The sequence below is a fragment of the Mycteria americana genome, chromosome 11, assembly GCF_035582795.1.
Source record: "Mycteria americana isolate JAX WOST 10 ecotype Jacksonville Zoo and Gardens chromosome 11, USCA_MyAme_1.0, whole genome shotgun sequence".
Classification (NCBI taxonomy): domain Eukaryota; kingdom Metazoa; phylum Chordata; class Aves; order Ciconiiformes; family Ciconiidae; genus Mycteria; species Mycteria americana.
The window spans coordinates 8,882,246-8,910,004 of NC_134375.1; the positions used below are offsets into that span (position 1 = coordinate 8,882,246).

At 46.7% G+C, this 27,759-nt stretch overlaps 1 protein-coding gene across 1 annotated transcript in view; it reads left to right on the forward strand.

Annotated features, from left to right (window-relative positions):
• Positions 1-27,759, forward strand: part of DNAH1 (dynein axonemal heavy chain 1) — a 72,039-nt gene that overhangs the window by 26,516 nt on the left and 17,764 nt on the right. The window contains exons 22-54 of the mRNA XM_075513865.1: positions 111-232; positions 806-911; positions 2,019-2,198; positions 2,881-3,021; positions 3,684-3,847; positions 4,340-4,453; positions 5,079-5,267; positions 6,250-6,355; positions 7,427-7,540; positions 7,864-8,013; positions 8,509-8,595; positions 8,701-8,887; positions 9,003-9,094; positions 9,566-9,720; positions 11,413-11,590; positions 11,877-12,071; positions 12,737-12,856; positions 13,468-13,626; positions 13,919-14,023; positions 15,223-15,363; positions 15,875-16,035; positions 16,734-16,891; positions 17,028-17,201; positions 17,573-17,611; positions 18,726-18,904; positions 19,733-19,963; positions 21,365-21,561; positions 22,291-22,426; positions 23,586-23,794; positions 24,534-24,705; positions 25,047-25,238; positions 25,781-25,891; positions 27,013-27,198. Coding sequence (XP_075369980.1) covers positions 111-232; positions 806-911; positions 2,019-2,198; positions 2,881-3,021; positions 3,684-3,847; positions 4,340-4,453; positions 5,079-5,267; positions 6,250-6,355; positions 7,427-7,540; positions 7,864-8,013; positions 8,509-8,595; positions 8,701-8,887; positions 9,003-9,094; positions 9,566-9,720; positions 11,413-11,590; positions 11,877-12,071; positions 12,737-12,856; positions 13,468-13,626; positions 13,919-14,023; positions 15,223-15,363; positions 15,875-16,035; positions 16,734-16,891; positions 17,028-17,201; positions 17,573-17,611; positions 18,726-18,904; positions 19,733-19,963; positions 21,365-21,561; positions 22,291-22,426; positions 23,586-23,794; positions 24,534-24,705; positions 25,047-25,238; positions 25,781-25,891; positions 27,013-27,198 — 4,950 coding nt within the window. The remainder of the gene's footprint in view (positions 1-110; positions 233-805; positions 912-2,018; positions 2,199-2,880; positions 3,022-3,683; positions 3,848-4,339; positions 4,454-5,078; positions 5,268-6,249; positions 6,356-7,426; positions 7,541-7,863; positions 8,014-8,508; positions 8,596-8,700; positions 8,888-9,002; positions 9,095-9,565; positions 9,721-11,412; positions 11,591-11,876; positions 12,072-12,736; positions 12,857-13,467; positions 13,627-13,918; positions 14,024-15,222; positions 15,364-15,874; positions 16,036-16,733; positions 16,892-17,027; positions 17,202-17,572; positions 17,612-18,725; positions 18,905-19,732; positions 19,964-21,364; positions 21,562-22,290; positions 22,427-23,585; positions 23,795-24,533; positions 24,706-25,046; positions 25,239-25,780; positions 25,892-27,012; positions 27,199-27,759) is intronic.

Here is a 27,759-nt window from a genome sequence, read left to right on the forward strand (position 1 = left end):
TCATTTAAATCCTATCAGTAACATCACTGGGCAACCCAATTATCTCCACTGCCTTATCTCCCACATGCTCAGAATACTGATGCTTCCTCTGTTCTCCATTCTGTTTATAGGTGATTTCTTTGTGCCCTGATCCTATGCTACTAGAGAACCTGCAAAAATGTAATAAACTACTCGAACTGGTGCAGAAAGGGCTGAGTGAATATCTGGAGATGAAGAGAGGCGCTTTTCCCAGGTAACCCTAAATTTCAGTGGGCTGGATCACACGCCCTGGTTCAGAAAATATGAAGGGAGAGGCTCACTCCAGTTCACTCTGCCAAGAAAGAGCAAAACAGTCTAAGCTTAGGATATTGTCATGAGACTGCAAACATAAGCAAGGCTGCGCCTTTCAATGCTGCCATCTGATGGGGAGAAAACAGGCAGACACAAATGTTGTGAGTTAAGGGCAGTCTGATAACATCGTTGCATATCTGTGCCTGATGATTTGTCTAGAAAGGATGGGGTAAAATGAAAACCTCCATGTAACTCTGTCCCTTATTCCTGAAGGAATACTTCTATTCTTTGATACTCATTTAAACCCACTTTGCATGGGAATAACTGACTTCTGCAGGTGGAGAAGTCTGTCTCTACAGAAAGGTAGATGGCTGGATCGTGGCTGCTACTCTCCTACACAAACACAAAGAGATCAGTGAGCAGTCAGAAACAATGTCTCTAGCAATAGGCTTGTTCCTCATCCTGCCAGGCAGGACTTAGCCCCTGATGCTACAGTAAAGAGAACCTCCCCTCATGCCTCGCTCTGTGTTTCTAGGTTCTACTTCCTTTCAGATGATGAGCTGCTGGAAATACTGTCTCAGACAAAAGACCCCACTGCTGTACAACCTCACCTCCGCAAGTGCTTTGAGAACATTGCACAGGTAGGCAAAGCAAGCACCCTAGTGGCTTGGCCCACCTTTGGGAAGCTGGTGTCATGGGAACTTGGAGGCATTCTGAGATCTGAAGGAGTGTTCACATTCTGCTGTGTGGAAATGTGTCTCCTGGGAACCTGTAACTGTATGTAGGCATTACAAGGTGCTGCCTGCCCTGGAGTGGGATTCAAGCAACCTTAGTTTAGACATTTCAAAGCCAGATGTCTGCCTATGAACTGGGCACCCTCAATTGCCTTTTAGACAATGAGGAGAAAATAGGCATTTGCAAAGGGCAGCTTACAGAAATTCACTTAGATACCCATCTTAGGAGGAGAGGACACTCCCTCTGGAAATGTCTGTCCATCCCACCGTGGAGGCCAAGAAAAATAGCTCAGACTTAGCTGTCTGCTCACAGGCATCTTGTTAGGATGGAATCCCACTCTTGCTGACAGCCTCAAGAGGGACAAGGAGTGAACAAGCCTGAACTGAATTAAGTTTCTGCCTTCATCCCTACTTAGGAGCTGGGGTTAACCTGGCTGTTTTTCCTCTTTATTATTCCTAATAGACTTCAGACTCCATGGCTAGTCACAGCTCGCACCACCACAATACTCAGACACTAAAACCAATCTCCTAGTCATTAGCTTGGGAAAATAGAAAGGAAATTGAACTGGAAACCTGGTGCAAAGCCATTGGAATAAATAAGGGGACTTTCAGTGATATGCTGGGGCATTGGAGAAGCTGTTAAAATTTTTACTCTTAAAGCTGGGCACTGTGACCTCAAGGGAAATGATTTGAATCTACAAAATTGAACAGGAATCAAGGGTTTGAATCCTAGACAGGCAATGAGAGATGTTCATCCTACCTATAACTTGAGTGAAGCAAATCAAATTAAACCAGCAATGTGAATCTCTTGTTTTCATGCAATTATCCTCCATTTTTTGGAGAGGTCATTTTGCACATCTCTCGCACACTTTATTATCACTATTGACAACCAAGTTTGGCACCAGATTTACAATGGGCATACACCACTACGGCCTGGCTGTCCCCCAGTGGCAGGAAGGCAGGGATAGAAAGGAAATCCTGCATTCACATCTCCTGTTGTGCTGCTTCCATTAGCTACTGTTCCAGGAGGACCTACAGATCACACACATGTACTCTGCTGAAGGAGAAGAGGTGAAGCTGTTTGTTCCCATCTATCCCACTGACAATGTGGAGGACTGGCTGCTGGAAGTTGAGAAATCCATGAAGGCCAGTGTACGGGACAACATAGAAAGATCAATTGGTGTTTATCCAGAGGTAAGGGTTTTATCACCGACTGGGAGGTCTCTGATGTCTTTGTTCCAGGCTGGCCATAGAGGTCCCCAGTGATGGGACTGATAAATTTGTGGTATTCTACTAGTTTTAAAATATAACCTTTAATCCAACTGTTTGTGGGTCAAGTGCAGAATGTGCAGTTGAGCAAGCAGCTAATGGTCCAGAAGAATGCAAACCATGCACACTCACTTAACAGCCACAGAACACTTCCCAATATCATAGAACAACCCTGTATGAATCTATTTCTATCCCTCTCTCCAGGCAACTTCCTCTTTATAAGGATCTACCCTCTTTTGTCTTCTTCAGCTCTCATGTCTCGCACACTATGCTAGGGGCTGGTAAAGGCAACCAAGGCACCATGTTTCAGTCAATGCATCAGGGGATGCGTCTTGGCTCTGGTTTCTGTGTAACAGCTATGCTGGCAGAAAACCTAAACTTTTATTTGTTTGGGTCTAGGGAGGGGGAAAAGCTGAAAAAAGAAAAGGACTCATATTTCTGTTACTGTTTTCTACTCAGTCTGAAAATTGGAAACTAGGAAAGTTAGAACGGGATAGAGGAGGGGAAATATTCTTTTGCGTCTCACAGATTCATCTCAAAGCCGGGAGATGTAGAAATAATAATAAAAAATCATTGTCTTACCACCTTTTTTTTTCCCTTGTTTAAGACTCCACGTACTACATGGGTCTTGCAATGGCCTGGACAAGTGGTCATTGCTGGCTGCCAGATTTTCTGGACAAAGGAAGTGTCTGAAGCTCTGGAAGCTGGAGATTTGTCCAGCAGGCTTTTCCCACAGCTGACTGCTCAGGTACAAAAATGAATGTAAGGGTGAGATTTTGCCAGATGGAGACTTTTCAATCATCAGACCTTAGATAACTTATAAATACAGCCAGGACAATACTGTAGGAGAAACAGAGACGCAGTCCTGCATAGCACAGCTCAAAAACAGATAAAAAATCAGGTTCTTATCATCTTAATCATTAGGATGTTTGTCATCATAAACGTCAAATAATGTACAGGACTGATAATACAATCATTACCTGAAGACAGAAAGAAGGTGGAAGATAACTTCTCCAGGGTCACCCAAGAAGTCAAAGGTGGGGGAGAAGTGAAGTGATGGACAGTAAAATCAAAGTAAAACAGCATCCTTCGTATCTGTTCCATGCACCTAATCACACCTAATTCCTGGGAGATATGGTGTCCTCAGCTCTGGGCCTCATGGTGGCTCTAACTCTTTCTTTTCACCTGAACATGGTAATGGTGTAGGCAAAAGTCAGCTCTGAGCCAGCCCGGAGCAGTGTTTGCTTTCTGAGCAGTCATTTGTATCTCTGACAAGAGAAGAGGCAGAAGTTGCCTGGACACAGCCTATGAGCTGGACTTAGCATGCCATAAGTTTGACTGCATTGTGTTAGTACAGCCTGGGTCTTTGGGATATGGATTGCTTCAGAGTACTTTCTTTTCCTTACCCAGCTGGGCAATTTGGTTGCCCTGGTCCGTGGAAAATTGTCTAAGATGCAGCGAGCAGTGTTGTCAGCTCTTATTGTGATTGAGGTCCACGCCAAGGATGTTGCAGCAAAGCTGATTAAGGAGAATGTGACAAGCGTGAATGATTTCGAGTGGATCTCCCAGCTCAGGTAGAGACCACAGCTGTTGAACCTCACCTGGCCTCCCTGGCCAGTCTTCGTTCTCCTTACCCGTCAGCCTTGTCCATGACAAATGGAAACAAGAGTTTGCATAGTCTGTAAGCAGAATTCGCCTCTAACGTCCCTATGAGGAATGGGATTGAAGTTTGCTAAGGATGCCAGTTCTAAGGCATCTGAGACAGACCTAGTTTTAATGGCATCCACTTTGGCTATATAGACCAAGCCATATCATAGTGTTTCACGGCCTCACTGTGAAAGGGCATGCTCCTGCCCAAGAAGGAGTGCAATGCTTGATATAACACCTAATTTCAGGTCCTGTGAGAACTCCTGTCCACCCTGTTGTGTTATCTTATCCTTTCTTCTCTTGAGAAGGAAATCCCATGACATGCAGGTCTCCAAACCTGCAGGCTGCAGTCTTATGAGCTGCTGTATTGTCTGCCAGCCAGTGTTTATCCTTCTGATGTCATGTTCACTCATCATTAGATACTACTGGATGAGGGGGGACCTGTACATCCGAGCTGTCAATGCTGAATTTATCTATGGCTATGAATATCTGGGGAACAGTGGCCGTCTGGTTATCACGCCCCTCACTGACAGGTAAGGACATTGTTTTCTGGGTAATAAGTGTATTTTATTTTGTTTCTGGATGAACAAGCCTCATTGGGGATTAAACCAAGGATCTGACCATGCTGGTCTTACTTAAGGTCTTACTTACACTTAACATACGTAAATAGAAACCATTTGTAGAGTAAAGGACTACCTGAGACGAGGGCATAGGAACACCCTGGCATTGGTTCTACTGTATTGCTAGTGATCAGTGCTCAGACTGATTGCTTTCACTCTCCTAATTCTTAATGTAGTGTTCTGACTCATATAAAATGCCCACCTGATAGCTAAGGAGCTCTTCTACAAACCAGTAGATAGGGGCATCTAATACTCCAGCATATGCAGCAGCAATAATAATTTTACCCTTTTGTAACTGTCCTTTTTCTGGAGAGTGAATTTGTAGCCAGTGGCAGAAGGATTTATCCATGCAGGGCCCCATGAATACTAATCAAGGCCACATAGCTAACTCCTTTGCAGAGTGCTGCATATTTAAGCAGTTCTGCAGAATAATAAAGGATGGATTCCTACCTGTCTCCAGCTGTATAGATCATATGTCTCCCTTACTGAAATCAATAGTAGAAATGCTTTTCATCATCTGGTCTCTTCTCTGTTGTAGGTGTTATCTGACGCTTACAGGAGCTCTGCACCTGAAATTTGGAGGAGCACCTGCAGGACCAGCAGGAACAGGCAAAACAGAAACAACAAAAGACCTGGGGAAAGCACTAGCAATCCAAACTGTAGTGTTCAACTGCTCCGACCAGCTTGACTTTATGGCAATGGGAAAGTTTTTCAAGGGACTAGCCAGGTACAATGAAATGCTGCGTGTCATTACCAAGGAGTGGGTAAGGGGGTTACTGTGTTCCAGAATGAGCAAAGTTACAAAATTCCTGCCAGAAGGGAGGGACAGTTGAGCCAATTAAAAAAAAAAAAAAAGGATCCTGTTCATTTAAGGCAAAATTAAAATGCTTTGCACCAATCCACTGTTAGACACCTGTGTAAATGTTTCCAGCTCTGGCCTTTGTTTTAATATCATACACGTTGGACTGAGATTCAGCCCACAAGCTGCTTAATCGTAAGATGGAGAGAATCTGCTGAGTGTATCCAAAATTGAGCAGCCAAGAGAGACTGCACTAAGCCCTGAGGGATCCTCTCAGAGAAGCTTCTCTCTTCTCTACATTTCAAACAGAGCTGGTCCAATTAGTCTGTTGCACACTGGTGAATCTGAATTAGTTACTCCAACAAAAGCTGATACTCTTTTCTCAGATGTTTTCTTTGTAAGTAATTTAACTTCCTTCTTAAATCATGCCTTGTGGGAAGATCACCTTCCTCGTATACATGCTTCCAGCTTTATACATGGTCTTCCAAGCTCTGAAAAATGCACTTAAGAGATGTCTAAATTGTATCTGCTACGCTTACAGCTCAGGTACAAAACAGGAATTCAACGTGACGCTTCTTTCAAGCCCAAATCTGTAACATGCAGAATTTGCCCCAGGCTGTAGCATCAGACATTGCCATGGTCTTGCAGGGACCATGCACCTTCTCACTCATCACGTGGCCTGGGATGCATAGCTGGGGTGAGGGGCTACAGCCCCTTCCACTGTACCAGTACACTGTGGCTGTGTCACTACCTGCTGTGGGACGTTAGGGGCTGGTTTGGTTCACTTCTTGTCTCTGTGCTGCCTCCCCAGTATGTGGATTTATAATTTCTAGATCTAGCTGAACTTTTGACTGCAAGTTTGCTCCTGTGTGATATTCCTGACTCCCCTCATTTTTCCTTCCTTGCCCAGCTCTGGCGCATGGGCTTGCTTTGATGAGTTCAACCGCATTGATATCGAGGTGCTGTCTGTGGTGGCCCAGCAGATCACAACCATTCAGAAAGCACAGCAGCAGAGGGTACGTAATGAACATGTGGATGCAAAGGCAGACAAGAAAATCTCCACTTGAGCTAGTCTAGGCAAGTCTTTGTCTTTGCATGCATCTTCACGGAGGACCAGTTCACTGCTCAGGGACAACTCAGACAGACATACTTGACCTTGGAGAGGCATGAGTAATGCCCTAGTGTGGCGCATCATATCAGCCCATTACATAGTCAGCATCCTGGGTGGGTTTTGTAACTTTGCCCTAGTATGTGCTGCCACAGTTGCCCACACTCTCACAGGCTGAAATATGTCTCAGCTTGAGCTGCAGTGCCAGCAGACTTTGGTGTGGGGGACATTCCAATACAGATCCACTGAGCTGATACAAATTGGAGCTGTGATAAAGGCAGCCAGTGTTCTGCCATGAGTTGCTCAGAACCACATTTGTCTAAATGTGTTATCCAAGCTTTAGTGGATTCACAAAACCCAGTAAGTGCAGAAAAATGCGTACTCATGCACACACAGTGTTGCAATGTAAAGTGAATTGTTGGCTTTACATGGAGACTCAGCTGTCAGCCAGTCTAGCAGCCAGCCTCTGCTTTGTTCTCTGGAGACTCAGAGGGGTTAAGACCTGAATCTCCTTGACTTCGGCTTGGAATTAGAAACTTGCTCTCCATGAATTCTTCTGCATTACTTTATCCCCCATCTGAAATTACTACCTACACAGCTTTAAAAAGGATTAGGTTTCTCTTTGCCCTCTCTGCCACGAATTAATTCAGGTCCAAACTCTACTGCAGAATAAATGGAAAGATGTTTGTTTACAGCTGGAGGGATAGAGGTCTGTTCAAGAGCCAAAAAAAAAATTGTATCCTATCAGTAAATCTTCCATGAGTCCAGTTTCTTAAACAGGGAAAAGTATTGCTGGTAATACTGGATTCCTGCAGTGAGACCAGCTTGAGTCACTACAGTTGTGGGCAGCTGTGTGTGTCCATGCTTGATAATTTAACTACTGAATGCCATTGTTTTCCTCTTGGAAGATTTTGCTACATTATCTAATTTGCAGATCAGGCTCTGTTCTTTGAGGATGATCATATTTTTAATTTTCTAGGTGGATCACTTCATGTTTGAAGGCACGGAGATCCCACTGGTCCCATCCTGTGCAGTCTTCATCACAATGAACCCAGGGTATGCTGGGCGTACTGAACTGCCCGATAACCTGAAGGTAAGGAGGGCAAACTGCATAGACAGAAAGAAGAGGGGCAATACAGGTGCTGGATGCTATTCAGACCACCAGTGTGTCCATGACAAGGATTAGGATGTGATGCTTTTGGAAAGTTTCTGGGATAGTTTTGAGATTTGAATCATGTCTGTAAGCAAATGGCACTCCTCAGATTGCGGTCTGCAGGGATGCTGCCCTGACGGGTGCCAGGCACACTCATGCTGTGTCCTCTAAACAGTCTGGGATAGATACTCAGCCTTTTCAGTTTGCTGGCAAAAGCAAGAAACAACAGTGTTTTGATCTTGTGTTGGAACTGTATGTTTCAGGCCCTCTTTCGTCCTGTGGCTATGATGGTCCCAGATTACTCTATGATTGCTGAGATTTCACTCTACTCCTTTGGGTTTAATGAAGCCAAAGTCCTTGCAAAGAAGATCACCACAACATTCAAACTACTGTCAGAGCAGCTCAGCACCCAGGTAGATGCCTTAATGACCATGAGTGTTTTATTAAATGTGAGGCTTTCTCAGCCTAGGCACAAAGTACCTGGATGGTTCTCTTGGTGCCTTGTGATAGCGAATCACAGAAAGGTCTCAATACCCACTCTTCATCTACCTCCTTGCTTTCTAATTCTCATTTCTCCTCCTGTGGCTGGACTTGCATTCACCGTCAGCCCTAGTTAGGATTACAATGGCAGGACAGTTGAGCCAAGCAGCCCTGCCTGCTTCTCCCTCCATCTAGGATTTTTCATCATCCAGTTATTCTCATCTTCCTCACCCATAGTCTGTACACCTGAGGACTAGTTAGTTGTTTAAGGATCCTGAGAGCAGACTTGGATGAAGGAGCAGTTGTTCTGAAGGCATAACTCTCTCATTTTTCTTTTCTTACCTGCTAACTGAGTGCATGCATAGGTTCTTTCTTTTTATGTGATGCTCCTGTACCTGATGACATTGTTTCCTCTGTGCCTTTTCCAGGACCACTATGACTTTGGGATGAGAGCTGTGAAGACTGTCATCTCAACAGCTGGCAACCTCAAAAGAGAGAATCCTACTATGAATGAGGTAAATGTGCTTACACTTCACACTGTCATGGATTTATGTGGCCTTTTCTGCAGCCACATAAGAGAGGCAGGATCTTTGAAGTTCTGAGTTCTTAAATCTCTGCAGGAGCTGATCTGCCTGCGAGCTATCAGGGATGCCAACGTACCCAAATTCCTGCAGGATGACCTCAAGCTCTTCAATGGTATTGTCTCAGATTTATTTCCCAAGATCAGAGAAAAGCCTGTTGATTATGGGATCCTGGAAGAAGCCATTCGCAAATCCTGCATCAAAGAGAATCTGAAGGATGTTGATGGTGAGGGGAAGGCCTCTCCACAAGCTCCCTCTGGGCCTGGGCTTTTAGTCTAGTGCTCTGCCCTAGGAAAGAGACAGCTGGTCCCAGACCCACTCTGCATCATCTTCCTCTACAGGTTTTGTGACTAAGTGCATTCAGCTCTATGAAACCACTGTGGTTCGTCATGGCCTTATGCTAGTGGGGCCAACAGGCTCTGGGAAGACAAAGGTATGGTTGAGACACTGCGCTGGCCCCAGCAAACCATCGCCTGCCTAGTGATGCAGAGGGTTAAGCTTCACAGAAGACTCGCACTCCAGCATTTCCAGCTTCTCTTGGATAGAAGTCAGGGGACCAAGATGCTGTCTTTTAGTACTGATTTATAGCTATGGCGAAGTATATTAGTAGCTCACTCTTTCGAGTTGGGAGATTAGACTGAAGTTTATTAGCTCTGCTGCAAATTTCTAAGGCTGAGACGTACTTTGACATCTTGAGATGCTTCAGGCTTCTTGCACGGGAGATCTAACTTCCTCTCCCTGCGTTTGGAATGCTTTATTTCTGTGAATGCAGCCAGGCATCTCCTTACTATGATATTATCCTTCACTGTGTCTCCTTTCTCACTGCCTTTTGAATGCAGTTGCTGTGAGAGCAAGTGGCTTTGTTGTTATGGAGCCGTGGCAGTTAACTCTCTTGCTCTTGCAGAGTTATGAAGTCCTGGCAGCTGCAATGACGTCACTGAAAGGTCAGCCTGAAGCCAGCGGTGGGAATTACGAAGCAGTCAGCTACTTTGTACTGAATCCCAAATCCATCACAATGGGCCAGCTTTATGGAGAGTTCAACTTGCTAACGCATGAGTGGTAAAGTACAAAACCTGCTTTCCTTCCTTCCAGACGGGAAACGTTTTTCTTTTGGTCTTGAGTGTCTTCTCTTCAAGGCTGAGAACTATTTAGGGTAGTGGCATAAAACCAGAAGCAATCAAGTCCTTATCCTCACCAAGCTACAATAGCCAGTCACGGCGATTTAAGCTGACATCTTTTATTGTGTGCTTGGCCCGGCTGCCAGCACATGCCCAGACAGTTACTGCAGCTCAGCTGGCAGCATTAACTGCATAACAAGGAATAATTCAACTGCTTTGGAGCACATGCCCCTGCTCTAAGATACAGCAGCTTAAAAACACTTGCTTTGCTTCTGAAGAAAAGTGACCTCTGTGCTGCGCACTTGAATTGTTCTGTATAAATACACTGGTGGCCTTGAATGATGAGGGATGACTTTAGGCATAAAGGGGCATTTCATTCCCGTTACCAGGGCTCCTGCTCGCTTACACGGTTTGGAAGCGAGAACCAATAGCCCTTTTGCCCTCTTGACAGTCAGGTCCTACTGCTTATGTTTCCATATGTGACCCGAGGTTGACTTTGCAGCTCCCTTTATCCAGAAGCTAAGGTGTGAGAAGCAGTGTGAATCTCCCTTTGGCCCTGTCACCCACCACTTGCTTAGGGGCAAAGCTAAAGACCGTGTTGTGTAAAACCAGGGAAACTAAATAAATATGAAACTAACTGCCTCTAGGAAAAGTGCGAGCAAGTAAACATTACTGATGCTGAGACCCAGAGCTTCCCAACCTGGGCTCCAGTGCATCTTTACTGACGGACATTTTATAGGATATTCCAGTTAAGCTCGACAGTTTATTTATGATGTGACTTGACCCAAGGGCAGTACCCAGGCACATCAACATGACAAAAAGAAAAATACAGCAGCCATGTAAAATGTATTTACAGACAAATCCATCTGTTTTAATCAGCTGAGCTTTAGAACAGACTGTTTTCCCTTGATGTCAGTAACAATACCCTGGAATTCACTAGCACTATAAAAATAACAAATAATTACTTAATAATGGGAGTAGAGTCCAGGGCCTGAATGGAAATTCCACTCCAAGTTTCCATGTACAGATTAAGTTCTTGCTGTCAACAGCCAGCATTCCTTGTGAGTTTGCTCTCCTGTTCACCAGCTCTAGCACCACCTGGGTTCACAGGCAGCTGAGGATGGGGAACTTCAGTTATAAAGAGGGTAGAGTCGCGCTCTTGAGCCTGGATTCATCCTCCTACCCCATAGTTACACAACTGAAGCACCTGAATTAGCAGAGTAGCTGTCCTTAGCCTCCCTTTACACTGGGCAGAGGAAAAGAGGCACATCCAGAGAGCAGATAACCCACCTATGACCTGAACTGGATGCTGGCAAGGCCTCTTTGCTTTTCACTGAGGACAGAGATGTTAAAGGGAAACTTGGCATTTTATAGTTAGGTGGCATGAAGTCCAGATCCTAATGCCCCAAAAAATTGTCTTATGGTACCACTCAGGCTGAGATGTATGTCTCAGTAAAAGAAAGAATAAGATGGACCTTGATGCAGCTCATCAGCAAGTGAGGCAAGGGTATCCTTGGGCACATGAACCAGGGTAAGATTCTGGCTCTGTTGCCTTATATGGTGGAAGCTTTGCCATTGATTTCAGCAAAACCAGAATGGGCCAAGCCCTTCCTACCTTCCTGCTTCCTTTCAGGACAGATGGGATCCTTTCCTCACTCATCCGGCGGGGAGCTGCGGCCACCAACACCAGCAAGAAGTGGTACATGTTTGATGGGCCAGTTGATGCTTTGTGGATTGAGAACATGAACACGGTGCTAGATGACAATAAGAAGCTGTGTCTCAGCTCAGGGGAAATCATCAAGCTGACAGAGGTAACTCATCCCTTCCTCTTTTGCTGCCTGTTGTCTGTTTTCCTTCCTCCCTCTTGGAACAGACTTGCCTTTTACTTTCCACTTGATGTCTGTGATGGACTTGTATGGAAATTCATGTCTCAGTAGCAGCCCTTTGCTGGCCAGACCTCTGCTGTGCTGCACAAACACAACAAAAAGAGGGCTTCTGCAACAAAGGGAAAGATTTCAGCTTCACTAAATTATGCTGAAAGACATATCAGAAGCAATCAAGTCCTTATCCTCCTTTCTCTCCTTTTACAACTTCCAGAGTATGACCATGATGTTTGAAGTCCAGGATCTGGCTGTTGCTTCCCCTGCCACAGTTTCCCGCTGTGGCATGGTTTACCTAGAACCCAGCATCTTGGGGCTAGAGCCCTTCATCGAGTGCTGGCTGCAAAAAATCCCAGGCATCATGCAGCCCTTCTCACAGCAGCTAGCATCCCTCTTCAGGAGATTTCTCAAGGTGAGCTACCATGCCGTTCCAGCCCTTCCATGGCTTGGAGCTTGTCAGCTCAGATATCAGCCAGCCCAGACTTGTCAAGACCTGGATTTAAATGCCATTGTGGGAACACTTCAGACTAATCTGTGAATTTCCTGGGTTTAATAGAGGTTATTCACTGATTCCTACAGATGTGACTTAGTCTTATTGGTCATTATAGTTTGTTTTATTTCCTTTTAAAACTGTCTTCTGAACAAAATCATGCCTGGTGCAGCTCCATTGCTTACAGTGGAGTTACTCCGGGGAGAAAGTTGTAAGAACAAGTCTTGTTATTTCTACTCTTCTCCTGAGCCGCTATTTTAATGAATAACCCAGAGCTGCAAAGGAAAGGTCTGAAGGGAGCAAAACATTTAACAGCAGTGATGGCACAACATGCACGTCACTGTTGCACAGAACCAAAAGGCAGGCCCAGAGGTTTCTTGTGGCTAAGACTGAACCAAGTAGTTTGACTTACTTTTCTCCAGTCAAAACGGTGGTACTTGGCACGCAGCGGGAAACGGCAGCATTCTCAGTCATACCCTTCCTGCTAAATGTAGCTTGCAGGGAGGCAAGGAAAAACCAGAACCCTAGAAGGTAAAAGCAAGGTGTGTCGGAGGGTGACACTGAGCTGTTCCTGCCTCTCCTTACAGGAGGCCATCGGTTTTGTCCGGAGGTTTGTGAAGGAGATAATTGCCTCAACGGACAGTAACCTCACAAGGAGCCTCCTCATGCTCTTGGAATGTTTGTTTCAGCCTTTCATTCCCATTGAGGTAGGATTTTGCTGCTATTGCTTGTGTGCGCCTGTAAGTCTTAAGGGCACTAAGTCATGCAGAGGGTTAGTCACCGGAGAACAAAGTGTTGGTGCAGAAGCTGTAGCTCATCTATGTGGCAGAAGGCAGTACAACATCCTGCAACGCACAGGTAAACTTGGAAGGATTAGGCTTTGCCCACTGAAAGAGCAAAAGATAAACTCCATGCCTACCAGGCTGGAGGGAAGAGGTGCACTTTTATTTATAGCAGGGGGAATTGGAGAATGAGTGGAAAGCAGAGATCAGAGCTAAGCAGCGATGCACTTCAGATTGCAGGTCCTTTGAGAATTAGTATTGAAGAAGGCTGGACAATTTTCAAATTAAAAACCAAAGACTAAATTCTTCTCCCAGCTCCTGTTGAGTGACATTAGTTCAGCAAGGGGAGTCTCTCAAGTACACCAATGAAACAGCAAGTTTTAATCCACAGAATACCTTAACAAGGCCTGTGAAAAACTGGCTAGAAAAAGCTACATAGAAGCTAAATAGAATTATGAGCACATTAAGAAGAGTTGGGGTTTTGTGTAACTTAACCACGCCTGAGAATTTTACTTCTGCTCTTCTTTGGTCCTCAGGGTGTTAGGATGATTCCCCAGGAGAAGGCAACTCGTATTGGAGAGCTGATTGAACCCTGGTTTATATTTGCCTTGATCTGGAGTGTGGGTGCTACTGGAGATTCCCAAGGTCGGATGGCCTTCAGCTTGTGGCTGAGGGAGAAGATGGCAAAGGAAAAGGTGAGTAAAGGAAAAGCAGATCCTCTCTCATTATAGAGGAACTGATAATGAGGAATGGGGGTCAGAGCTTCTTGAATGCCTGGAGGCTTTGGATGGGCTTCCTCTTGGGATCTGGTATACCACATCTGCCTCAAATTTCAAGGGAACCCTGGAGCTGGAAGATCTGGGAGAGAGACCTGAGCCCCCTGGCCTGGGCAGCATCCCATTAGTAAAGTCTTCCTTGCAGTAGCGCAGATCCTCCTCTGAATTCAGCTGAGTGGCAGCCAGATTCACCCCAGCTTTATTCCCACAGATCCAGTTACTTTTCCCAGAAGAAGGGCTGGTTTATGACTATAAACTGTACGATGCTGGGCTTAGCAGTGCTGAAGATGATCTGGATGAGGAGGTCATTAGGGAGGTAAAATATTTCACTTTCAACTCCAAGCTGGAAAATTTGGGGGGAGGGACCAGGAAGCAACACAGCCCTGCCAGATTTGGTAGGATTTTCTCATCAAAGGCGAATAAGAGAGGCCTATAGGAACCAAGTGAGAAAGTTTAAAGTGAAATGAAGCTTTTCATTAAGGGAAAAAGGCAGTTTCTTGCCCCCAGGGTTGTGAAGCAGATCTTTCGAATCTGAGCCAAGGACTGGTCAGTTCAGACCTGAGCGCCTCTGCCAGTGCTCAGGAAAGTGAGAGGGCTCTACAAGTGTGGCTGCTGCAGGAGGACAGGGAGAAGCTCAGATGGAAAGCTCTGTCTGTGTTAGAAAGCAGTGCACAACAGCAGAAGAGCTGTGTGCAGCAAGAGTCTGGAGGAGGAGCAAGGCAGAAAAATATGCCATCTTTTTTACAGGAGACAGCAGAGCAGTAGGGCATGCAAGGCCCATCTGACTGACAGTCACCAGCCCCTGGGCTGAAAGAAAAAAAAAAAAAAAAGAGGAAAAATGCTTCCCCTTCTTATAGAGCAAAGTAAGGAGCCCTACATGAGCATCAGATGCTTAGCAGAAGCTGCCAGCATCATCTCTGTAGGAAGGCCACATGGGGTGGTCAGGAATGCACGTTTTCTCAGTGTTCTCCAGCACATCCCTGACAAAACCTCTATCTCACTTGTACAGTAGCCTCTGGGAGGTTAGCCTGTGCCTTGATTCTAGCACAAGTCGTCCATGCCTTGTACAAGTACAAAACCTCTATGTGCCTCTGAGTGCAACACAGGTAATGGCACCAAACATGAAGACAGGATCCCAGCTAAACCCCCTTTGGCCCTCTGCCATGGGTGCACTTACAGGGTAGGTCAGCTTAGGACAGAATTCCTGTTCTTGCAAATATCACAAGTGCTCCATCACCCTTTGATCCCGGTTTTCAGAACGGAGGGCAAGTATGTTGCTGCTGGGGCAATGATCTTTAACTCTTGGGCTACCTCCCTCCCAAAGTCACAGCATTGCCATGCAGAAAGGTATAGGTGGCAAGACTAGACAAAGGGGCTGGAAACCTGAATTCCTCATCAGAATCTGAGCTACTACACAAGGAGCTGTGATGGGGAAAACACAGCAGAAATACCATTTTCCTATTCCCATAGGGGATAGATGCAACTGCCCTCTCTAAACACACACATACCTTTCAGGTGGGCTGGGAGAAGTGGCTGGACTCCACAGCAAAGTTCACCATGGTTCCCGATACCAACTTCTGTGACATTATTGTGCCCACGATGAACACGGTCCGAATGGCCCATCTGCTGGAGCTGTTGCTAACCAACCGTAAGCCAGTATGTGCCCAGCCTTGTCTTTGATTTTTTTAATTCAACCTTATTCTCTTCAACAAGGAAACCTTTTCCTTTCCCAGTGCAGTCAGAACCTAACCACTACCTGATACTTTGAGATTTTTTCCCACTCTCATGGATTTGTATTTCTCTGCTCAAACGCTGTGCCTAAGCAACAAGAGTTCTCCATTCAGTCCCCAGGCACCATGCCAGTGCCCCAAAGGAATATCAGCACTCAGTTGTCCCATCAAAATGCAGCAACTGCTAGATAGCCCATCACCATCCCTCTTTACCTGTTTCCTACGGTTCCATTTAATACTTCTCTGGTTGGATTCTTTCCACACCAAGAGATCTGTTGAACAGCTGTCCTTACTGAAGAAGCAAGCCTTCTATCCTCTCCCAGCCTTTGAATGCTTAAGTGAGCAGTAACCCGTATTTCCTCCAGCAAATGTTAGAGAGCTGGGAAACACAGACTGTATGCCTATGGTTATGCTGCATTGCTTGATTGTGCTTCTAGGTTCTCTGCATTGGTCCCACTGGCACAGGGAAGACTGTCACAATTACGGACAAACTTTTGAAGAACTTGCCTCTCAGATACATCACACACTTCCTGATGTTTTCGGCACGCACTTCTGCTAACCAAACCCAGGATCTCATTGACAGCAAACTGGAAAAGAGGCAAGTTTCCTTTCTGTGTTTGCAAAGGCAATATCCCTGAGCTCAGTGTTTCTATCAGCTTGGCCATTTAGTTTCGTCCCAAGACTTGAAGGGGCCCCAAGCACGTACAGCTGTGGATAACAAATAGGACACACAGCAAATCTGAGCTGGGATTGTGAGAGCCAGTAATAACTTGATACAACGGCAAGAAAGTGAGAAGGATTAGTGAGGGTCTGTAAAAGTTGCTCCAATTCTAGTTATTCCAGAAATACTACATTTCACAGTACAGGTGTTAGCAAACCCTGGTGTGGGATCTTTATAGAAACTGATGAGGGGAGAAAATGTGGCTGCTGACCCCCAGTCCAACTCCCCACAGTTAACAGCTTCCCTTTTGCCTCCCTGGTCAGCCACTGGTTTGAAACTTCCAACAGATTCATGGGCTAAAGCTTTGCTTTTATTTGCACCCATTTATTCATTGACATTTTCCATAAGTAGACAAAATTTCACTCGTGTTTGGAAAGAAGCCAGTGTCTCAAACATTGCTCCGGATCTTTTTCATGCAAACGCCCCTATAAAGTGGTATATGGCGCGTAAGTGTAAGGATAGCTGAAACTGCTGACCCAGGAAGCCTCTGGAGAAAAAACTGCTTTTGGATCAAGTTAGGAGTACCTCTGCAATAGGAGTTGTCCTGTGTCCTTACACGGCTTCTGTCCTTACAGGCGGAAGGGTGTGTTCGGGCCGCCGGTTGGGCGGTACTCCATATTTTTTATTGATGACTTGAACATGCCCATGCTGGAGAAATATGGTGCTCAGCCACCCATCGAGCTGCTGCGGCAGTGGATGGACCACCAGGGCTGGTACGACAGGAAACAGATCGGTACGACCCAGATCCTTTGCCCAGTACTCTTGACAAAAGTTGACCTGTTGATAGATACTCATACCTGCTGTGGAGGTTTGTGGTGAGGGTTTTTAGCTACAGCTTAGTATTAATTCCTGATTTTGCACTCTTCAAGGTACTTTTAAGAAGCTGGTAGATATTAATTTTGTCTGTGCCATGGGACCTCCTGGAGGGGGAAGGAATGCTGTCACTCCACGCCTCACCCGCCATTTCAACTACCTCTCCTTCACGGAGATGGAGGAGAGCAGCAAGAAGACTATCTTCTCCACCATCCTTGGCAGCTGGATGGGTAAGTTCTGCAGACATCTGCCACCTTCTCCTCATGTTGCAAGTCAACCCGATAATAATGGAGGTTGGAAGGGGAGGAATAACATTGATGATCTGATCAAAGTGTTGGAAGCTGGAACTTGCATTAGTTTCTTGAAGATGCTTTTGGGAAAGCATTGTTTGAATCTTTGCAAACAGAGAGCTCATACACTGTTTAGTCTCAGTGGTGCAAGTCCCAGTGCAAGTCCACAAACTTCAACTTTGGCTCTCACAGTTTCATAAGATATCCCATAGCCTAGGCCTTTCAAAGAGGATTTTGTTTGGGATGAATGATGCAGATATCCTTCACCTCAGCAAGTAAAGCGGTAACTCAGGGTTTTTGTCTTTTTCTAGCTGGACTCCTAGGAGAAAGAAGTTACAGAGATCCAGTGCGTAAGTAAGAGCAGAAACTTGAGTGAGAGAGAGAGACTGTGTACAGAACAAGCTGATGGGCACAGCATTGCATAGCTTACCTGTGCTTTCAGCAGGCAGACACTTGCCCAGACAACAGCCTTCTGTGGAAGCAGAGCCTTCTGTTACTCTCCATCTGCTGCAGCCTGTGGACAGCTGAGCAGGGAGGATCTAAGCATGGTGCTACAGCCACCCAGAAAAAAGGGTTCATTTGGAGTGAAATGAGTCCTCTTATATTTGACAGGGTGGGAATTTAGGATCATCTTTGCAAATGTGCCCTCATCTGCAAATCTGCCAGTGGGAAGGAGTGAGAATAGTGCACTACGAGAGAAGCAAAGCAGAGCTTTCTGAGTGCTTGCAATATTCACAAGCATCAGTACCTGACTATGAGCTCAGGGGCACATAGAAGCATCTAGCTGTGATTTAAAGAGGAATTAAAAAATTTTGGAAATAATGCAAGAAAGTGCAAGATGGTAGGGTGTCACAGGGCTCTATTTTCCCAGCAGTGTTTGTAATGAACTTGATTGGGAGTAAAAAAGAAAAAAAAAAAAAAGTATTTTATGCTCTAAAACTGGCAGCTGTGTTTAAATCTTGCCAGACTATTGCATAAGAAATTATTCCTCAGTGGCTTTGCATTTGCTGAGCTCAATGAATTGCAAGGCGGTTTCGCTAAGAGGGCACTCACACCTTCTAGCTTAAAAGTAGCTGAGATTCTGCTGAGGGAGTACAAGGAGGGAGAAGGAAAATGTGTCTGCAAGTATTTCAGGTAGGCACTAATTACCTGTCTGGCAGTGTCTCCTCTCTCCCTGGGGTGTGTGCAGTCTTAACACCACAGAATTGTTGTGATGCATTCTTCCCTCCCTAGATCCGATTCCCTTTAGTTGGGAAACTCATTGGCAAACTGTCCACTGCAGTGAGCCAGGTGCTTGGTCAGGTCTCCACACAGTCTCTGCATAAGAAATCAGAATACAATTGTGTTCCTGGCCAAGTCCTAACACCACCTCTGCCACTCAGTGCCACCTGTCTGCACTGCTAGGACCTTCTCATCCCAGAGTCACCACCTTGGCCTCCTCTCCACCCTCCTCTGTCTCTGTAGCAGGAGCACCTGCAGTCAAAGACTTGAACGAACCCTTGGTTGATGCCACTGTCTGCGTGTATTTGACCATCACATCCCAGCTGCTGCCCACACCAGCAAAGTCACATTACACCTTCAACCTGAGAGACCTCTCCAGGGTGTTCCAGGGCATGCTCATGGCTGAGCCCAGCAAGATCGAGGTGAGTCCTCCCATCAGCACAGCCATGCCACCTAGGGAAAGACCAGAAATGTTCCACTTCAAGCATCATTGACAGGCCTGCAAACAGGCCTCAATTTCTTGTTGAAGCTGCATTTTGGTACTGTTCAATGAACGTGGTGACCTTCCCTTTGGTTATATTGCCTAGTACCAGTAGTAAACAGACCCCCCCCTGCTGCCCCAGCCCTTCCTTAGCGTGGAAGCAGGTGAGTGGCCACAGGGAGCCAGTACGACACAGCCCGCCATTCAGGGCTGGATGGAGCCATAGGGGACCACACAGGGGCCCACACAGGGGCAGAGGTGTTGTCCTGTTACCAGCTTGTAGCAATGGAGGCTTCTGCCCTTTTGGCTCTCCTGAGACCTTGCTCTGGCTCCAGCCTAGCCCGTAGAGATTGACTTATCACAAGAAGTACTTGGGACCATGGTTCTGTGCTACACCCAAATAAAAGGATCTTTCCAAAAGACATAAGAACTTCTGAAAACAGTAAAAGTTAAATCAAACTGGGGGAAAGATAAGGACAAACAACATGAATTTTAAATCTCTCAAAGAAAGCCTGACATATGGACAAATAAAGGGGGGATTAGCTGAAGCTGTAATGAGCTCTCTGCAAAGCAGCTGTTTTGACAAGAGTTGTTTTTGAGAGGAGAAGGGAATGCAGCTTCCTCCGCCCAGTTCTTTCTCCACTTCAGCTGTCTTCTAGCAGGAGTGGAGCTGGCCACATGTTGGGCAGACACCCGCTTTCCTGACAGTGAGGCTCTTAATACTTCTCTGCTTCTCTCACGGGGGTGTTTTGCTGGGATTTCCTACCAGAATAAACTGCACCTGCTGAGACTGTGGTACCACGAGAGCTGCCGAGTCTTCTGTGATCGCCTGGTCAGCAAGGAGGACCAGACCTGGTTTGACAACCTGATGAAGAGTATGATGGAGGAGTTAGGCACCACTTTTGAGGAGGTTGTCCCCTCCCAGCCAGTTCTGTTTGGGGACTTCATGGACCCAAGTGCCAATATCAAACTGTACGAAGCAATTGACAGCCAGGAAAAGGTAAGGACCCTGGGAATCATGATGATGTGAGCTATGTGAGATGATGTGAGATATGTTCACATCTTCCAAGTCTTCTGCAACCAAAAGAAAACAGTTAATAGTAACCATGGGGCTGCTTGAATTGAAGGTGTCTGGAATCACAAACTCTCCCAGGGCTCTCCTGTGAAAACCTAGCCCAGATATGGATAGTGGCTGCATTTGGTGCGCTGGGAAGTTGAGGTGAACAAGCTGTCTCTGCATTGCCATCCTGGGGCAGCCTGCTACGCCAAATCTCCCAAATCAGCTGCACTTGGGACTGAAAAGTGAAATTTGCTGGAAAGAAATGGCACACTACCCCCAAACAATACTACTTTTGCCATTAAAGACTTCACAATTGACCTTTACAAGTAATTAATGTTACTGCCAGATTCCCTGTTGGAGAAGATACTGCGAGTACTTTGGTAGTGATAATTAGGCAAAGGCAATGAGCAGTGCATTTTGCACTCATTATCAGAAACAGATGATTATCCTGTCGTCTCTCTTGTGATAGCTGTGTGACAAGGACTGGTAATTAACTGAGCTTTCCAATCTCTTTCACAAAGTAGGTGGGCCTGTTCCCCACTGAGGTGAGCACAGCTGAGACAACCAGACTTACCGAGCTGCTGCACAGTCCGCTGATGCACACAGGACTTTGGTACCTAGACAGGGATCTTGGCACTGTATGAATTCCAGCTGATGTTGCTTGCCCAGGTTCACAGTGAGATTGCTGAGGGGGTAGGACCAAATCCCACATGTCTTCATGCTTCATCTCCTGCTCTGGCCTGAGGGTGCTGTTGAAGAGAGCCCTAGAAAGGGCAGGAGAGACTGCTTCTGCAGCTATTCTGTGTGATTGCTGCACCAGGAGAGGAGCGTGCCTCTCTACTCATCTACAGCCAGCGGGGTTTTCTTCCAGCACCTGCCCTTTCCAGCCAGGATCCTGACCACAGGATGCAGCAGCAGGCAGTGGTCAGCTATAGAGCGAGGAAGCTTTCTCAGGGGGAGGCCCTAGAACAGCATGGGTCAGGCAGCCATAAGCTATTTTATTTTGAACTGTGCCTGTTTCTCCAGGCAAACAGAACCATCGGGAACAGCAGACCTTGGTCACTTGCCTGAGTTAGTTTAAGGTCACCATTCAGCAGCTGCTGCCACCAACACTAGCTAAATTCAACCCAGTCCAATGGTAGTTCCTATAGGAACACGGAGCAAAGAGAGCCATCACCACCCCACAAGCAGCTCCTAGGGAGCAACTGAGAGGGGCAGCTACTCCCAGACCCTGCTGAGCACCAGGCTTTGTCCTCCCAGAGGCCTGGCTGTGCTTACACACAATCACCCGCCCACAATTGCTTTTATCTGGTAGCCACAATTGACTGTTTCTGCCTACAGCTGAAGGTTGTGATTGAGGATTACCTGGAGGAGTACAATCAAATCAACACCCCAGAGCTGAAGCTTGTGCTTTTCATGGATGCAATACAGCACATCTGCCGAATCAGCCGGATCCTGCGGCAGGCTCCAGGGAATGCTCTTCTCCTGGGTGTTGGGGGAAGTGGGAGACAGTCTCTCACCAGACTAGCATCTCACATGTAAGTAATGCACTCCTATGCACGTAATGTGGAGCAGCTCTATTGGGGCTGCCTCCAGAGAATCTCTTTTCCTGCCCTTCCTGCTACTGGTTACACATTTTTTCTGGTTGCTGACTCTTCAGATTTGACACTCAAGAGCTAGGGCTCAGTTAATATGCACATCTACACTAGAAAAATCCTTCCTGGGAGCTGGGCAGCAGGAAGACAAAGACAGGAGTTACTAGTGACAAGTGATAAGTGAAACTGGCAGCCTGGCAAGTAGGACTTGTGAGTCTTGGGAGCCAAGGGGCCTCTAGGGAGAAACATGAAGAGCCAGGGAACTAGGCTGGGGAAGCAGATTCTTCCAGCTCTGAATACAGGGTGTGATCCTAGAGAAGCACAGTCACAGTTCCCAGGTGCACCAGCCTCTGAGGGCAGCATTACAAAAAAATCCACGTTGAGTTGCTCCCTCTGCACTCTGAGGCACTGGGGCCAAGAATCAGTGTGACTCTGTTAGCTCATGGAGTGTACTTCTCCTGGTTTCTAGCTAGCTCAGGTACCTATGCTTTGAGTAAAACATGCTCTTGGGTTGGTGGCTGAATGCACACAAGGACAGACATGTGCTCAGGACTCATTGCAGGAAAACAGCTTGCTTGAGTCCTCTCCCCCTGAGTCCACGACACATACTCAGGATTGACAAAAAAGGATATTTTAATTGGATGTAACTCCACAGGCTTCTCTTTCCTTTAGGGCAGATTACGAGTGTTTCCAGATTGAACTGTCCAAAAATTATGGCATGACTGAATGGCGAGATGACGTGAAGAACATCATGATGAAAGCAGGCCTTCAAAGTCTACCCAAGACGTTCTTGTTTGTAGACACACAGGTACAGGAATATTAGCATGGTGGACTCCATCTCAAAAGGAGTCAGAAACACATCTCTAAGCTCAATAAATCCCCCTAAAGAGGATTGAGGAGGTTGATACAAACCAGGCACAACTTGTATTTCTTAAGCAGCCCATCTTCATCATCTTATAAGAAAGCCCCAGGGATACTAAAGGTGGTACATTTGTTGCTAGAGTGATGGTAGAGCTGTGTGTGAGTGGGCCGATTCTTCTGTTGCTCAAGGAAGCCTCTTTCAGCTCCATCCAAGGGTTTGGTGGGATCAAAGATTTTAAACCCAGCTGCCTGAAGCTAAGCACTACACTGACCACTGATACTAGAAGTCCTAAGCAACATCATTCTCTTTCTTTTCAAAGATACCAGTAGATTTAGCACCTTATGCCTGCTGGTTTCACAGGATAATGTTGGCTTGTTACTGTAAACTGTAGCTTGCTAATGACTAGGCCAACTTCTGGAATTCACAGTTATGTTCCCCATAGGCTTTTTTACTGCCTTCATTATCATAGGAACCAAGTCCCTTCTGGCAGTGCCCTAAGCAGTGAGATTAGCATCTGTCAAATGCTGCTTGTTCCCGCATCCTTTTCCCTGCAGTGAGAAGCATATGTGGGAGAAGGGGGGCATGGGAGGGTGCATTTAGTCAAGTAGATGGATGCTGTGTATTTCTGATTTAGCAAAGGTGGAGAGGTGAGTGTAGCTCTGGAGGGAGATCGTCCCACAGACTGTGACACATCTCTACAATTACTCTGTCTCCCACATCAATGAGTTTTATCCTAATAGTGAAGTGTTCTGTGCTGGAAGCACAAAGACCCAGAGCAACCTGGGGTCTGGTTGCAGAGTCACTGCAAAGCAGGGAGCAAGGCCCTGAGCACAATTTGTCTGTAAGGAGACAGTGAATGGGAAGAAGGAGGCTTGTTCTCAGACACGCACCCCTACCCCTGAAATGGCTGAACATGGCTGTTCAATTGGAAATGCTGGACAAGGGTCAGAGTATGCTTTACTGGAGCCAAGTGATCATAGAAATGATTTCTTTTAACAGAGGCTGAGGGCTGTATTTATCCAGAAATTATCTACATGGCATGTGGAGACATGACTGTCCTATGACTTAGGAAACCTTTTTTTTTTCCCCCCTATCATCTACTTAGATTAAAAATGAATCCTTCCTTGAGGATATCAACAACCTGCTCAACTCAGGTGATGTTCCCAACATTTACAACCCTGATGATCAAGAACAGATCATGATGGCTATGAAGCCCGTTGTTCGAGATCTAGGGCAGCAGCCCACCAAGGCCAATTTGATGGCTGCATACACAGGACGTGTTCGCAGCAACATCCACATGGTCCTGTGCATGAGGTACAGTTCAGGGGTAGGACTCCATGCTGTCAGTGTTAATTATTCCCTCCTTTGCCTTGCATCGCTTTGTCGTAGGACCATTGTTTCCAAGCCCCTGACTTTGGCAGAGGAGTAAGGTTTGCATACCACCATCCCATAGGACTAGATACTTTTTTAACACTTTGCTCGTTTCGAGATGAAGTTTGAAAAGTTTAAGGATATGATTATATGTGATCCAGATTAAATACAAGCTTCCTCCTCCTTCATGCACCATGGAGCTGTTTGTTACAAAAATATCTTGCTTGAATTTGGGGCTCAGTTGCACCATGTTTACTCATGAATCAGGCACAGGGCATTCTCAGTGCAAGTACAAGTACAATCAGGGCCATGATTTTGGTCTGGTGATGCAATCTCTGCACTCACCTGCTTGAAATAGACTTCAGATTACATTTAGTTCTTGCTCCTTTAAGTGTTCTCCCTAGGGAGGGACCCAGAAAACATCACCCCATTACCATCTTAATACTTCCAGAATATACCCAGGACTTCCAAGGAGCGAGCTGTGACATGCACCTTAGGACATGCAGCTCACTGCCTGAATTTTCATTCCCTGTTTCCCTCCCTCCTTCTTGTTCCTTGGGTATATTCCCTTCCTTCTTACTCTGTAAGAGTTCAGGATGGCTCTAGGATGGAAGTAGGAAAGATTTTATCCTTGTATCTACAGCTAGTTGTAACATCTCTTCTCTGCACATCTTTCCCTCAGCCCTATTGGAGAAGTCTTCCGTGCACGTTTGAGACAGTTCCCCTCTCTTGTGAACTGCTGTACCATCATCTGGTTTAATGAGTGGCCTGCTGAAGCCCTGCAGTGCGTTGCCGCCTCCTTCTTGCATGAGAACCCGCATCTTGGTGCCAGTACTGAAGATGTCGATGGGATGGTGGGTGCCACACTCAAAACACAGCTCCTGTATGCTCAGTGTGCCATATCTCTAGATATACATAGACAATGGATGCAGGACACACCTGCAGAAAGGTCCTACCCTGTAGCAGAAATGTTTCAGGGCAGGGTCATTCATATACTGAACTGGTTAGCTTTTGTATGCCTTGAAATGGGCATGTCCATTTGTCACTCTCTCTATGGCATTGAAGCCCACATGCATATATAAGCTCTACTGTGGCTGTATACTTAGGCCCCTTGTGCTCTCTGTGGGTATCACATAGACTTGTCTACCACATGTTCAGTACTGAATAAGATTGTTTCTTTCTTTTCTCCTTGTAGATTCAAGTATGTGTAGAAATTCATCAGAGTGTGGCAAAGAAGTGCCAAGTGTACCTAGCAGAGCTGGCCAGACACAATTATGTCACTCCCAAGAGCTACCTCGAGTTCCTCAGCATCTTCAGTTCCCTGATTGGAAAGAAGAAACAGGAACTGAAGACAGCCAAGAACAGGATGAAAAGTGGCCTGGACAAGGTTCATCCCTCACACCCAGGAGACCTTTGGGCCCCCCTTACCTGCTCTGAGCAGGGTATTTATAGCTGCAGGGATGCACTGAGATGCCCTACACATCTCCTGCGTAACAGGAGAGAACTCATGCTAAAGCAAATGAGAACTATGCCTTCTGCCAGGGCCAGTCTTTCTGAAGGTCTGAGTCTGTAACAGCTCTAAAAGAATGATGGTCCCCAGTCTTTGGGGACCACAGACCTCTCTGTAGCTCATCATCTCTCAGGATGTTCTTTATTACCCTTTAAATTGAAAGCCCTATAACAGCAGCATTGTTCTGCTGACTGATTACCATGAGCTTATGAAGTAATGCCCATCATGTGCAGGAACCATTAGGCACTACTGTTTATAGGCACACCACAGTGCCAGACTGCTGCTTAAGCAGGGACCAGGGCAAGACCTGCTTTGTAGAGCCTGACACTGGGCAGGGAGCACCCACAAGGGCAGCACAGCCCTTTCCTAGGGCTTTCCATAGCTGCTGCCTGTGCTCTCACTCTGCTTTGCTCCCACAGCTCCTGCAAACAGCAGAGGATGTAGCAAGGATGCAGGAGGAGCTGGAGTCCGCCCGCCCTCTCCTGGCACAGGCAGCCAAGGACACGTTGGCAACCATGGAGCAACTGCAGGTACTGCTGCTGGACAGCCCTGCACTTTCCAAGTCTGGCTGCTCAGACTGGACACAGGGCTTGGGGAGACCTTGTAGGAATTGTACAAAATCCTGCTTGATCTGACAGTAAAAAGGCCCCAGATTAGCACAGCAGGTATTTATGCAGAGCAGCACTGCCAGCAAGAATGGCCTTCTGCTGGGGTCCCTGCTCTGGAGTTGGCGGGGGCCAGTCACAACCTACCACCCAGTTGCTAGCAGAAGCAATGGCTCATAATCCCCTGTCCAAAACCACAACCCAGGGGTCAGTCAGCCAAGCTACCAGCTTCCTTTGCTTGCAAGGTTCTACACCAGTGAGGACAGACTAGCAACACTACTAACATAGTCCTCAGGTGGCTTGAGCAGCTCTAAGCCCAGACTGTTGTTGCTGAAAGGGATCATTCCCCCACATCCCATCCCCAGGGAGCTGATTCGGCTGCAGCCTGCCCCTGCTAGCCCAAACCTCAGGGATCATCACACACAGTCACTCATGCCACTGCAGAAGAGGGAACTATCCTGTGTTGGCTGTCACTACCTTCCCTCCTCCTTGTGTTCCTCCCTGCCTGTGTCCTGCTGTGGGATGGCCAGACCAAGACAGAGGGAACAGAGACACTAACATCATACAGCTCTGCATGCAAAGGGGAAAGAGTCTGCAATCTCCCATGTTCCCACACTGCAGATAAAGATTTGGCTATATTCCACGTTCCCTTTACACCTGGTAGTGTTTTAACCCTGGGAGTTTTACAAACAAAACCCTCAGTATATCTTCTTATTCCTCCATCTCCCTATGCATTTGCATCCCTATGCATCCTCTCCCTGTGCCAATAGGAAAAAATGGGTAGAGCAGCTAATTCCTGCAGGACTAACACTATTCCAGGCACAGCCAGAGCTGGAGCTTGTGGGTGATCTCTACAGGCTGATAAAAACCTCCTGCTGGTATGATGTGGGAAGGGGATCCCCTCCAGCAGCTAGCCCCAGCATGTCTCTGCTGGAAGAAACACATGACCTGCCAGGACAGCTGTGATCCTTACCTAGCAGTGCTAAGCCAAGCCAAAGGGGTGCTCTGGCTCCAGGATGCTTCTGAGGCTGTCTCTGGTGTTGCAGGTGGACACAGCTGTGGCTGAAGAGACAAGAAGTGCTGTGCAGGCCGAGGAAATGAAGGCCAAAGTAAAAGCTCAGACAGCCCAAGCCATTGCAGATGATGCTCAGAAGGACTTGGCTGAAGCCCTTCCAGCCCTGGACGCTGCTCTTGCCAGCCTGAGGACCCTCAACAAAAGTGATGTTACAGAGGTAACTGGGTTGAGGGGGAGGGTGGCAGAGCTGGGTCTGGTCCTGGACGGCCTCTCACTTTGCAGCAATTCCCCTTCTGGGGGCTTGCAGCATCCCCAGCCTTTTCCAGCATCTCCATCCATGCCCCTGGGCTCACAGCCTGGGCAGCTGCCCATGCAGTTTCTCAGCTTCACTCTTTCAGAAGAAAAGAGTTTTGAAGGACAGAGAGGCAGCAACTGGCTCCTGGGTGCTCCGACGTGTTGTTTCCAACTTGTGCCAGAGAGGGTGTTGAGGAGGGCTCACCCCATGGTGCCTGTCCATGGGGGCAGGCAGCAGGCAGTACCACCATGCAACCCTGAGTACTGACTGCACAGCAGAGGGACAGATCTAGCAGCATGCTGTCTGAACCAGCAGGCTCTTTTGAAAGGGGATCCACCACAGGCAGAGAGGAGGAAGAGGCAATGGCTGGTGGGCTGACTTCAAGGAACACTGGCTTGAAATAGGATAGTCAGAGAAAGGAGGGTGATTCTTTGCCTGGCAAGTGTCACAGCCCATAGCCAACAGAGCAAACTCAGCAAGTAC